Source organism: Hemicordylus capensis, chromosome 5 (genome assembly GCF_027244095.1).
Source record: "Hemicordylus capensis ecotype Gifberg chromosome 5, rHemCap1.1.pri, whole genome shotgun sequence".
Lineage (NCBI taxonomy): Eukaryota > Metazoa > Chordata > Lepidosauria > Squamata > Cordylidae > Hemicordylus > Hemicordylus capensis.
Genome location: NC_069661.1, coordinates 238,575,002 through 238,588,193, shown reverse-complemented (window position 1 = coordinate 238,588,193; position 13,192 = coordinate 238,575,002). Strand labels below are relative to the sequence as shown.

The 13,192-nt window shown below is 42.8% G+C and overlaps 1 protein-coding gene across 7 annotated transcripts in view; it reads left to right on the top strand.

The window, feature by feature from the left end:
- The window catches only part of ADA2 (adenosine deaminase 2), a 73,075-nt gene that overhangs the window by 48,601 nt on the left and 11,282 nt on the right, over nucleotides 1-13,192 (top strand). For 5 of the 7 annotated variants that reach the window (XM_053255462.1, XM_053255460.1, XM_053255461.1 and 2 more), the window contains 4 exons: nucleotides 6,780-6,990; nucleotides 8,847-8,974; nucleotides 11,335-11,425; nucleotides 12,694-12,802. In XM_053255462.1, coding sequence (XP_053111437.1) covers nucleotides 6,780-6,990; nucleotides 8,847-8,974; nucleotides 11,335-11,425; nucleotides 12,694-12,802 — 539 coding nt within the window. Of the gene's footprint in view, nucleotides 1-706; nucleotides 760-2,366; nucleotides 2,829-6,779; nucleotides 6,991-8,846; nucleotides 8,975-11,334; nucleotides 11,426-12,693; nucleotides 12,803-13,192 lie in introns of those variants that run through there. The other 2 variants (XM_053255464.1, XM_053255465.1) reach the window with 2 other exon arrangements.

Genomic DNA, 13,192 nt, shown 5'->3' with positions numbered 1-13,192 from the left:
ATGTTCTTATATTCAATACATTTGAACCCGCTACTTTTTTTTGGACAGCGCAAGCTTTTAACTAAACAAGGCCTTCAGTCTTATATACAGTTAATTTGATTCATATCTGCATGATCTTGGGCAAGCCACCATCTCTCAGCCTGAGCTACCTGACAGGGTGGTTGTAAGGACAAAATGACATAGCCCTTTCTGTGTGGCTGCTATCTTTAGTTCCTTGGATGGTGTATAAATGTAATAGGCCATTGTTTCTCCCATTTTACAGATTTGAAAGCTAAGGCCAAGATGTGAACATACAGAGATTGAATAGTAATACTTCGAAATCTCAACGGCTATGATGTAAAACATTCATTCCCTACAATAAATTCCAAATATGCCCAAGGCAACTTACAACAATAGGATAAAAACAATATATAATTAAGCTGAGTAAAAGTATTAAAATAGCAGCTATTTGAAGCCCTGGCTCTACTACAGTATCTTCCTAGTTCCCTGACTAATCCCAAGTAAGGTTTAGCACAGGCCTGAAGGGACAGTTAATTCCCTCATGCTTGCATTATGATCGAACCACAGCTACTATATAGTTGCTGCTGTGACATTGTTTCCTACCCAGTCCCTACAAGGCCCAGCTCTTATCTATAACCTTCTGATTCCCTTTTTAGATGTTGCGTTCAAGATCTTTTTAGAAGAGCCAAAGATCCTAGGTTGCAGTTGTAATGACATGTCCTCTTGCTGCCCAACAGAAGGAGGGAAGCAGTGTAGAAGGTATGACAGTCATGCTGTGAGGAGGATTGTCTATTCAACACTCTGAAACAATATTCTGAACCAGACAGATGGGCATTCCAGTGCTGGAGAAGAGGAGTCCATAGTTTAGACCTCATTTTTTAATGTTGTTCTAAGTAGAACTAATGGTGCCGACTTTCTGCTTCTTTTAACATAGGGTCTCTTACTGAGGGCCCCCTCCAATGGCTGTGAATTTCTTTTTCCCGGTTGCCAGTAATAAATGGATGTTGTTGCCTATACTTTCACTGCCATCTTGAAACAAGACAGTAGGTCAGGGGAAAAAACCACTCCCCTAGGTCCCCTTCCATGTGCTGTGGATTTGGTTTGTATTGGACTGTAAGCACACAAATTATTGAAGGGGGATGCACACAGAAAGAGACCTGATGATCACATAGTTCTTCTTCCCTTCTGAAAACAGGCTAGAAATGGGGAAAGGTCATGAAATGGAAAACCTCCCCCTGCCCCGCTTTTTGTGTGTTTAAATTCATTCTAGACTGTGCACTTCCCTCTCCAGCACTGGAATGCACACTAATGTTGTTTAGCATATATAATAAGTGTTGATTCCCCACACAGTATGACTGCTGAGGAGGGGACATGTTCATCCTATCCCATCCTTCCTCATTCTCTTCCTCCTCCTACTATGGAAGTTTTACTCATGTCAACCCAAAATCATGCATTCTCTACCATTCTTACGCAAATAAGATACGGTGGGACAGTCTCACTGATATTAGTTAACTGCTTTGAAGGAAGTCATTTAGAGCCTGTTTCTTTTTCCTATCCCCTCCCGGCCACTATTAGAGGCCTACAAATGGGTACTTCCAGATAGAGTTCCTGGTCTGCTTATAAGTTTTGTATCAGTCATGGAAAATGTCTTTGACTGTGGAAAGTGTGATTGTGTACCTTTCTAAAGGGGTTTTCCTCCACCATGACACATATCCGGAAATAAGTCCTCCTGAAATCAAAGAGACGTGCACCTGAACTTGTTCAGAAGTACAGTGCAAAAAGGCTTTTGAATCTCTCTGGTCTGATGTTGTACACATGGGAATGTTGTTAATGTGAGACAGAAAGCAGAAGAGAGGCATCTGTAAATCAAATGAACAAGTCTGTCTTCAGTTTTACATTCAAATAAGAGGAGATGGGGGTTGACAGCAGGAAAATGGTGCCCCCTTCTGGAATCTGTGGCCCAAAGCAGCTGCTTCATGTTGCTTCATATGGTAATAATAAGGCCCAATTAGTTCAATCCACCAGGGGAACCATCCCTTTTAATCTCCTAAAGTCAACTTTTTCAGCTGTTAAGAGGTAAAAAGGGATGCTTCCCCTGGCCAAATATTTCCTCAGTATACAGCGTGCAGAAGGAGGAAAAAGCTGAGGCGATCTTATTTTTTGCAAGAACTGTGGTGTGTAAAAGGTAACACACAAGCTAATACTTGGCACCAGTTAGTCCTACATTAAAGCTGCAACTTTGTGTGTGCTTATCTGAGGAAAAGTCCTATTGATTATAGTGGGACTTGCTTCTGAGTGAATAGGGTCATAGGATTAGGTTGCCCAAGTTCTCTGCAAAAACAAAAAACGACACCTTACATAGTCTAGCACCCTGCCCCACCCCGCCAACAAGAAGATAGCTTTCTAATCTGCTCCTAATGAACTGGGGGAAAATCTTATCTTTTCAAGTTCCCATTCTTTGACTGGCTCTTATATTTCAGAGAAGTTTGCAAAAGATGTCTCTGGCGCTTCATTCCTGGTTTCTAAGGCAATGTTTGCTATGTCACCACATGAGCAGTTATCTTCAAAACAGGCCTGAAATGCCAGTTACTACCACACATAAACATGCAGCAAATGCTGCTCTGTGTGTGCTTCTCTAGCTATGGTTCATTTCCTTCCCATTATGTTGCATTGTTTACGGAGTAGTTTCTTGCACTGGCTGATCTTTTGTGTGCTAATGTAACGAAAGATCCCCATTGTCATGCACAGGAGGGCAGAGTTAACGTTGCTGTGGAAACCTTAACTCTGAATTCCTTGACGGGTGGACACTTAAACTCACCCTGGATGAGGTAGGACTACTAAATGTCTTGTTTGATTCCTCACCCCCCCCTCCACCCCACCCCCACCCCATTTAATAAAAGTAATAAACAGCCAAATGGAGTGAGAAATAACTGCAGCCCAAAGCACAGGAAGGGACTCCTTAGGTAGGATAACAGCAGCTGGCATATTAAATGTGTGGCAAACAGACTCCATTTTGTGGTCTCCCATCCCATCTGCTGACCAGGCCCAATGCTATTTCATTTTATGAGAATTGGCAACACTGCCTCTTGCAAGCTGTAGGGGCACACAATATTCCTGATGAACAATAAAGATTTTTAGACGACAATAATAAGTATAAATTCACTCCAGATCTCACATGTGTAATGATGTGTACTTTTAATTGCTTAGGCTGTGATTAGGCAAGGCACCAAACACAAACTATTTGTTGGAAGTGGCCACTGTTGTCATAGTGAAGGAATGAGGCCTAGACCAGGAGCGAGCAACTTGTTCATTATTAAGAGCCCTGATGGAAAAACAGCACGAGCCAGAGGCTCTCAGACCATCATTTACATATTTTGTTACATGCCATGAGCATATTTGCATATTATTCACATGGGGTGAGATGTATGCCAAGTCACAGCTGATGGGTATGTTGCTCTTACTCTGACACAGGCTTGTTCTTGAATTGTTAACTCCAAACGAGAAAAGCCTTAATCCTTTTCATGCAACAATACTAACAATGGAAAATGAGAGTAGGAATAATTACCTTCAAAACAAAACTTATTTGGGGCCATTTATTTTCTTTTTATTTCTAACTCAGTATAAATCACTAAGTAAATTGCTAAGTATTCAAACTCATTTTTGTAATTGTAAATGACAACCAGTTCGTGGGAAAATTTGAATTATTAGGATGCTGTGCTTAATGGTTGTGTTTGTGTATATATGTGTAAGGTAAACAATATATGTCTCCCAGACAAGCCTAGAGACTATATTATAGCCCTAATTGCATGTTATGTTCAACCCATGTGCAATTTGTGCACAGTGTACACACAGATGTGCTACTACAATGAATATTTATGTACAACTTTGCAACAAAACTTATCAATGTAATAAATAAGATGGTTTCCTGTCTCAAAAGGACTCACAATCTAAGAAACATAAGGTGTTCAGATCTGTACGCACATACAAGGCCTACATACATACAAGGAGAGGAAAGCTGGTCTTGTGGTAGCAAGCATGACTTGTCCCCTTAGCTAAGCAGCAGGGTCTGTCCTGGTTGCATATGAATGGGAGACTTGATGTGTGAGCACTGTTATGATATTCCCCTTATGGGATGGAGCCACTCTGGCAAGAGCATCTAGGTTCCAAGTTCCCTTCCTGGCAGCATCTCCAAGATAGGGCTGAGAGAGATTCCTGCCTGCAGCCTTGGAGAAGCCGCTGCCAGTCTGGGCAGACAATAATGAGCTAGATGGACCTATGTTCTGACTCAGTATATGGCAGCTTCCTGTGTTCCTATTCACACATTATGTTCAATACTCGTACAAGTGTACAGTGTACACAGTTACAATTATTCACCTGTTATGTTGAATGCAGGTACACTCGTACAGCATAATGTCTGAATTGGGCTACAGTTATTAACACATTATGTTCAGTTCACGTAGCATGGTACACTTCATGTCTGTACCCTGCATTTGAAGGGATCTGTACCCCAATTCATTTTTAAAATGAATGCATGTATTAGATGCCTCTGAGTACCAGTTGCAAGGGAGTAACAGTAAGAGAGAGGGCATGCCCTCAACTCCTGCTGTAGGCTTCCAGTGACATCTGGTGGGCCACCGTGTGAAACAGGATGCTGGACTAGATGGGCCTTGGGCCTGATCCAGCAGGGCTGTTCTTATGTTCACTCACCAAAAACGTTTACCTGTGTGCAGACACCTGTGTGCACTTACAAAATAATATCTGAATCGGGCTTATGTGTGTTCCACAAATTGCTTTCAGAATTTAGCTCTTCTATTTCCCCATCCTTCTGAAAAGTTCCATGCAAGGGTCAACAGCTGTTAGTGCTGTGCTCTGCTGCCAAGTCTGATGTTAGTAAGGCAGGCTTCCTCTTTTGTAAAGGAGAATGAAAATGGTAGAAAGGAAGTGACACCAGGTAAATCACATGGGAAGAGGAGCAAAATGCTGAGTACTGTGCTGTTCAGGTTTCAATCAGGTGTCTGTGAGCCCTTTGGGGACAGGGAACCATCATTATTCTTTTTCTATGTAAACCACTTTGAGAACTTTTTTGGTTGAAAAACAGTATATAAATAATAGTAGTAATAGAGGTGAGACCCCTGCAGGTCAATGGGTCCCAACAAGAGCCTGACCATCTTGACCACTGCTGTCGGGCCTGTGGACAGATATTTTTCAGGTTAATGTCTGCTTCTGGTGTTTCTGTGTACCAATGTATGTATATTTTGGGGAACTTGTCTTATGCTGTATCCCTGAATAAGGTTAGACAGTGTCCTCGGATGAATCTTCTGTTCTTTTCCTCCTCATCCTCTCCTGAACAGTGTATGGCAATGGCAAAAGTATTCATGTAGGCAAAAGTTAGCCTTCAATTTTTGATGTCATTGTTTTGTTGTTTAGTAAAATGCCATTAAAAAATACGCGGGGGGGGGGGAAACAAAATTTTACAGTAGGGCAATACATTTTAGTTCTTCATGTCCTGTCCAATAAAGCAAATAAGAAAACATGCAAAATTACAGAATTGTTTATCTGAATTGGAAAATATATAAATTCACTTACTCCAGGGACAGTTCTTTCATGAGGAGAGGTGCGGCAGTCTCCTCAGGCAACAGATGATTGGGCCAGCAGGGTAACAAGATTCAGAGCAGCTCTTTGGGATTGATCTGCCACTTGCCAAGCTTTGCAAGAAGTACCTCTCCTCACACTCCTTGCACAGCTTGCAAGAAGCAGGAGGAGAGAAGAGGCCACTCTCCTTGTTCCGTTCCCCACATAATTTTCCAAGCTTGCAAAGGTTGGTTTTGAAAGGGAGCTGGCTCTCAGCAGGCTTGTGGGCAAGGCAGGATTTGGCGTCTCACCTCAGGCACTTCAGTACCTTGGGGCGACTTATAGTCTTCTACTTTTATCACCGTCTTGACCCATATAATTGAGCAGGCTAAGTCAACAAGGGCTGGGCTGCTTTGCTACAGTTTTTCAGAGATTCCAGAGGACAGGGTTGACCCTTAGATGTTTCCAGTAGGGATGTGCACAAATCGTGATTTGATAACTGATTTGCAGCCCAGCCCAGGCACCTTTTAAAAGGGAGGAGAACAGGTCCATACCTGCTCCTCCACTGCTCACCACAGCTTCTTGCTGTGGCGGTGGACCCCCCAGCTGCTTTTGTGTGGCAGACGCACATTCTCCAGTGTGGATTGGGGCCTAATCTTGGAGTACTGGGAAGTCTCTGGTAAGGCTAGGGAGAATAATCCTCCTGAGGTGCTTCCAAATGCCCCTTGAGACTGAACAGCTTGAGGGCTTTATACCTTTCCTAATTAATGAGGAGCTGGGGCAGAGTTTCCTATCCTACAGCCCCTCTCCTCAGGTGTTCCGGGTCTTGCTTCCCCCTGGTGGCTGTGACAACACTGCCCCATATAAGGGAAGCCAAACCGGGCAGCAAGAAGAACCAAAACTAGGCCTAGGGATAAGGTGGATGCCAGCCATACATCTTTCATATATGAAATCAAACAGTTTAGCCTGCAATCTTAAGCGCACGTTAGGGAGTGGATTCCACTGAATTCTTGCACATTTGTTTCTAATAAAAGATGTGAGCAAGTTGGAGGAATAAAGAAATTCCTATACAAACATGGTTGGTCTTTTGCTCTTGAGGTTGTAGTCAGTAAGAAGTACTTTGGTGTTCTCTCTCTTCAGGCCCCAGAGGCCTGAGTCTTTTAGACATTGTCAAATTGCAACTTTCTTTTCCCTTCCTCCCTGCCCAGTTTGGTGAGGAACTTGACACTGGTAACAGATGCCCCAGAGGCGGCCTACCCATCTCAGCCGTTTATTTGGAGTAAATTTGAAAATGCCTTCACTGCTACTTCTGGCCTTATCTTGTATGCACCTGTGTTCAAGGCCTATTTCTATCGGGCACTGTTGGAGCTCTATGAAGATAATATTCAGTACGCTGAGATAAGAGCTAGACTTCCACCGGTAATGCTTTTTAAATTTTAATTTATCTATTCTTATTTTAAATAATGGCTTCACAGGGCTCCCCTTCTCATCCTAGGAGCTATTTTGTAAAAGCCAGGAGTTGAGAAACTTTCTTGTTGTTTGATGTGGTCTCTGTGCTTTACATGAATGGCCTTTGTGCCTGTGCAGAGACCACATCGGAGATTCTCCAGGCTTCTATCTCCTTGAGGTGTTTTGGTGGGAGCTCCACCCTTTCTGATGATGTGTGCATGCACCAGCCTCTTGTACTCCAGGGAATAAATTATAATGGGGACCAATTATAATGGGGACTAAAAATGGCAAAAGTTGTTCCAGAAACTAATAACTGTGGCACTAGCATCTTCCCATATGATCTTCTGAAGCCTTGATCAGATAGAATTTATGTTAATAAGAAGTAAAGTAAAGGTAAAGTGTGCCGCCAAGTCAGTTTCGACTCCTGGTGCCCACAGAGCCCTGTGGTTTTCTTTGGTAGAATACAGGAGGGGTTTACCGTTGCCTCCTCTCACGTAGTATGAGATCATGCCTTTCAGCATCTTCCTATATCGCTGCTGCCCGATATAGTACCAGCAGGGATTTGAACCAGCAACCTTCTGCTTCTTAGTCAAGCATTTCCCTGCTGTACCACTTAAGGTGGTTAATAAGTAGTTAAACCTTATGTCTAAACAGACTCCCTGTTCTTCAGAAATGCATAGGACCGTGATGGAGAGTTAAACTTGCAACTCTTATGGGTGGGCTCCAGTTATGGTCTCCTCTATAAGTCTAAAAGCAAGGAATCCCAAAGCCTAAGGGGCACTGCAGTGAAAACCCTGTGTCTTGCTTGTTGCAAAAAGGGCATATAAAGCAAGACTTGATTACCTACCTGTAACTGGCATGTGGACTGATAGAGGAAGAGGCAGGCAATAGTAAAGCCCAAATGTAATGAGAGTTTTTTGTTGTTACATGAGCTGTGGCAACCCTTGGGTTCATACACACCTCACCTCACCTTCTGTCCTCTGTGCACAACGTGAGGAGATCAGAATGTCCGGTTTGTGCTTTGTAACAAAGCTGGAGGGAAAGTTTACTTTAGTTTATTCACAAACCTGGAGCTGATTCTGGTTTGATATCCTGGTTTGTGAACACATTTCTGAGCTAACACTCCCACACATTTTTATCTTTTTAAATACACACACACACACACACACACACACCAAGGTACTGCAGCACCTGATGTGAGGCACCAAATGCTGCCTTGTTGTCCCTCGCCTGCTGGTGGGGGCCAGCTCCCTATAATAAACAACCCTTGCAAGTTCTGGAAATGGCATAGGGCACAGTGAGGAGAGAAAGTTGTCAGTGGCCTTCTCTCCTTGTGCTTCTTGCAAGCTTTGCATTGAGAATGAGAAGTTGTAAAAGGATCAGATTGGTCTTGAAGAGCTGTTCTGGTGGCAGCTGTGGGAGACATCTTGCCACCTCTATAATCCACTGCCTGAGGCAACCACTTCACCTTACCTTGTGAAAGGGCTGCCCCGGTTAATATATTACCATTATGCCCATCTTTGAAGATTAATCTTACCTTATTCATTTATTTATTTTAAACACTTACGTACTACCTATCCTATGCTTGAATCAATTTAGAACTTCATTTTTCCTTTTGTGCATCTGTTTAAAAAGGTCCAATACAAGAGAACATCAGGAATGTTTCCTACATATGCTTAAATTGAAGTGGGATGTTTGTATTCTTGCACAAGACCCATTCATTTCAGTAGGGTTTGCACAGGAGACATGTCTTGTGGGTTATGCTTGTTATCCTTTTCTGTCTTATGGTAAAGCATCCTCTAGCTTTGTTCTTGTTCTGCCCACAGGTATATGAGCTGGATGGAACTGAACATAACAAGTCCTGGTCTGTAGCCACTTATCGAGATGTGACTCGGCAATTTGTCAAAGACCACCCTGATTTTATTGGCACAAAGATTATATACTCAGAACACAGGTAAAGGATGTATAAGTGACTTTGCAAAAGGAGACAAGCCCATACATATTAACTTAACTCAATCAAAGGTTGTTGAAATCTGTTTATCATAACAAGAGAGAGGAGGGGAAATAATTACAATAGATAAACAAAACCATTGTTTTGTTACTAAAAACCCACCAGTAAACTCAATTAAATAATAATTCCTGGTCATGATACCAATATTAGCATCTAGAGATGATGCTGAGACTATTTCCTGGTTCAGAAATACAAATTTCAGGGTTCATAATGCTCACCTCAAATACAAGGCATGCATTAGAATAGACGGCTCTTTAGGTGGACAGGTTGTAGAGGAGGAAAGGAATGTTGTGAGTAAAGGGCAGGCTTATAGGAGTGGAGGGCTAGGGAAGGGATCAGACCCTGTTGTGCTCCTGATTACTGTTTGGATTGGCTCAGATTAAGATATAAGCTTGGCTATATCCAAATGGGAAGAATAGCTCATTTATTCTGAGCCAATCGCATTTGATACTGGAGGACTCACTAGAACAGCAACAGTTAACCCCTTGAGCATTACACCTCTATCCACACCAGTGGTTAAAATTATATTTTCTGCTGTGGAGTCCAATAGTTAACTGTGTAGTCCAAGGGTAGGCTACCTTGGCTCCCCAGCTGTTGTTGAACTACAACTCCCATCATTCCTAGCCACAGTTTATGGGAGTTGTAGTTTCCGAGGCTTTCCCCCTTATTAGAAAGGCCCACCCTCCCAACGGTTGCTCTGAGTGAAGCGTAGTCCTAGAAAGCCAAGGCTGCTGGAAAACCAAGGTTGCCTACTCCTGGTGTAGTCAAATTCTGAGCCAAATACTTTGTTTTAACAGTTTAATAAAGAAGACAACTGAACAATTAGTAAGGGAGAGACCACCACTTTCCCATATATGACAACTTGGCTCCTAAGGGTGTCATAGCTCCTAACAGCCAAAGTGGGGGTGGGGGGGTTCCACTGGAGTGAATATTTGACTGTAAGGGATTCAAAGTAGGCTGCCACCATCCACTTTATTTTAACGTGGGACAAATCACTCTTTCCATATAAGATGTTTCCTCAGGGCATGCTTGGGACAGAACAAACTAAAAAAAAAAGCGTTTATCTTCTTCTGTAGGTGGCTGTGAGTGTATTTCCTGCCCAGTCCTCGAGATTGGTTCTCCTGTTTGGATTTCCTCAGGCTTTCCCCCTTATTAGGAAAGGCCCACCCTCCCAGCAGTTGCTCTGAGTGAGGTCTAGTCCTCCCTCAAATCCTTCCCAGTTCCCATCACTTCAGAAGGATAGTGCAGACACCATATGGGGCTTCTTGGGATGTGTGCTGCCCCAGCAGGAAGCTGCCATGGGCAGCAGAGAACAGGCAAGGACCTGTTCTCCTCTTTCTTAAAGTCCCCCCACACCGCTCCTAAAATCTGTTTGAACTGTGGTTCGTGCACATCCCTAGCTAAGGTATCTTCTTGTGCTATTGCAACATTGTTTGTTCTGCATGTGGTACTCTGCTCTGAATGTCTGCCTCTGTTCTATACAACCAATGGCAGAAATGGATGGAGAATCTATGAATATGCAAACACTAATTTTCATCTCTATGGCTGGTTTTAAAATAAGACTGTGCACATAAAACTGGAATTCGGTCTACATTTGATAGCCTAACAAAGAATTACCATACCCTCTCCATTGGATCATTTGATGACAAGGATGACTGCTATGTCTGCACAAGGCATTTGCTTTCTTTCCATCAGAAATGATCTAAAAATTATGGTTTCCTAAGTAAATTTATTTAATGGGAGCTTTTTAGCCCTCACACAAACCTACCTGCAAATGGGAGCAGGAGCAGATTTTCTGCTGGTGCATGGATTCTGATTCCTCCCATTTTCACTCCTCAAAAGAAACAATCAAATGCAGATTGTTACTCCTACTTTTTTCTTCTTCTGGTCAACTGCTTGTTCAATCTCTTAAATGTTGGTGTGTTTTTTTTAATTAAAATTGGGTGTTTGTTGGTTTTACTCTGAGAAAGGCATGGGTGGGTAGCTGACTGGCACAAGAGGCAGCTAATCAGTCTTGTGCAAATCCAGCTTCTGCTGCAAACTGGGAAGATCAGTGTTACATGAGTTAAACCCAAGGGAGAGTGTGCACAGAAGGCAGTGAGTCCACTTCCATAGTGGACTCACTACCAAACTTATATATGTCTATATGTACCCTTAGCTAATTAATTTTATGCACAAGAGCTATGTCCTTGGAGATTGATTCGGGGTTTACACATGGTCTCCAGCACCTGAGGCTGACACTACCATATGGAAGCTATGACTGTTTTCCCTCTTGGTACCCTTCTCTTTCTGCTAATTTTCAGAAAGCAGAACATTTCCAAAATTAAAGAAGCTGTCTATACAGCCATGGCACTCAGAACTGAGTTTCCGGACACTGTGGCAGGATTTGATCTGGTAATTCCTGTATTTCTTGCATGGTTTTGTATTTTATGCTGGAAGGACTTCGGAGTAGAAGATTATATAGTATGCTTGGGAGGGGCTGTAGCTCAGTGGCAGAGCAGTGCATACTTTTAATGTTAATGTAAGGTCCTATGTTCAGTCCTATGTTCTTCTCCAGTCAAAGACTTTTGTATGAGGGCACTGGGAAATAGCTTTGTCTGAGACTTGGACAGCAACTGCCAGTCAGAGTCGGCAATATTAGGCTGAATGGTCTGATCCTGCAGGGGCAGCTCCATATGCTGATAATCCTGTCCCATAATACTTACTTGGGATGTACTATGGCTTTGAAGGTATGGTTGAGTCTCGGACAAATTACTGTAGCATCTGAAGTAGGATACAGTGGGTGCTCCTTGGCAATATTCCTACAGATGCTTCTAAAGTGAGACTTCAGGAGCTGGAAGGGATCTGAAGGTCATCCAGGGCATAAGGTAGGATCTCCCCGCCCCCATATTGGTCTCCTAAGGATTAATCCACATGAACCAGGTAAGATAGTGATGTACTAGCAGCAAAGAGTATACCATGCCAAATGTGCAACAGAACAAGGCTATAGCCCTAAGCACATCCAGGTGGAAAATATAGTAAGATCATGCTGCAAGTGATTAAGGGCATAACCTACAAAGCTTTCTTATGCAAGCCCTGTTGAAAATATTCTGGTTGTGTTTGTCAAAGTGAGTTGTTGTAAAGTAAAGTTCTGCTGTTGAGTCGGTGTTGACTCCTGGCACCCACAGAGCCCCGTGGTTGTCTTTGGTAGAATACAGGAGGGGTTTACCATTGCCATCTCCTGCGCAGTATGAGACGATGCTTTTCAGCACCTTCCTATATTGTTGCTGCCCAATGGAAACATACCAGCAGGGATTCGAACCAGCAACCTCTTGCTCTCTAGGCAAGTTACTTCCCCACTGCACCATTAGGTGGCTGTAGTAAAGGATGTGACTGGCTCAGGGTGGCTTTATGATAAATGTTCCCCTGGGCTTTGGTGTTGGTTTACACTGCAGCGTTGCTTAACTGCTGTTGTTGTTTGATCCTGCCCATTTAAGGAACAAAGCTGTGAGGAAATCTGTGCTTGCAACTCCTGCCTCTCAGTTATGGCTACAAGTGATCCCCACCTTATTCCATCAACTGCATATCTGGTTGAAAGTATTTTTAATAAGATACACTTGGCATTCCAGAGTAGATCCTTCATCATGATATAGATAAATTCCAGAGCATTTTCCCTTCCTCAGATTGGCTGGGAGGATGCAGGATACTCTCTCTGGGAACTAAAGGATGCCTTGACTATTCCACAATCTCTAGGAAAAGAATTGCCATACTACTTCCATGCAGGAGAAACTGGTAAGCATTAATACGTCATACAGTGTTGCTGGGAAAGCAGTAACCAGGGAATGCAGGCTCAGTCATACTTTTCTATAAGTCCAACTGAACATTATGTTGTTTACTTGTTTAAGTAAACATGCACAGGATTAACCCTTCAAATATTTTGCAATCACATGCCCTGATCCAATTAAGGAAATCTTTGCAGGACAAGGAAGCAAACTTCTTCACACAGGTTCCCATGTTGGATTGGGAACCACATACACAGATCATGTGTAGCTGTACAATATGAACACTCATCCATGCTACAGTGCAGATCTGGATGTGAGGTGTCCAATATAATTGCCTTCTCCAGTACACAGTTTGGATTGGGATGTATATTTCCATCTGTCTTGCAATGTCTATCCTTTT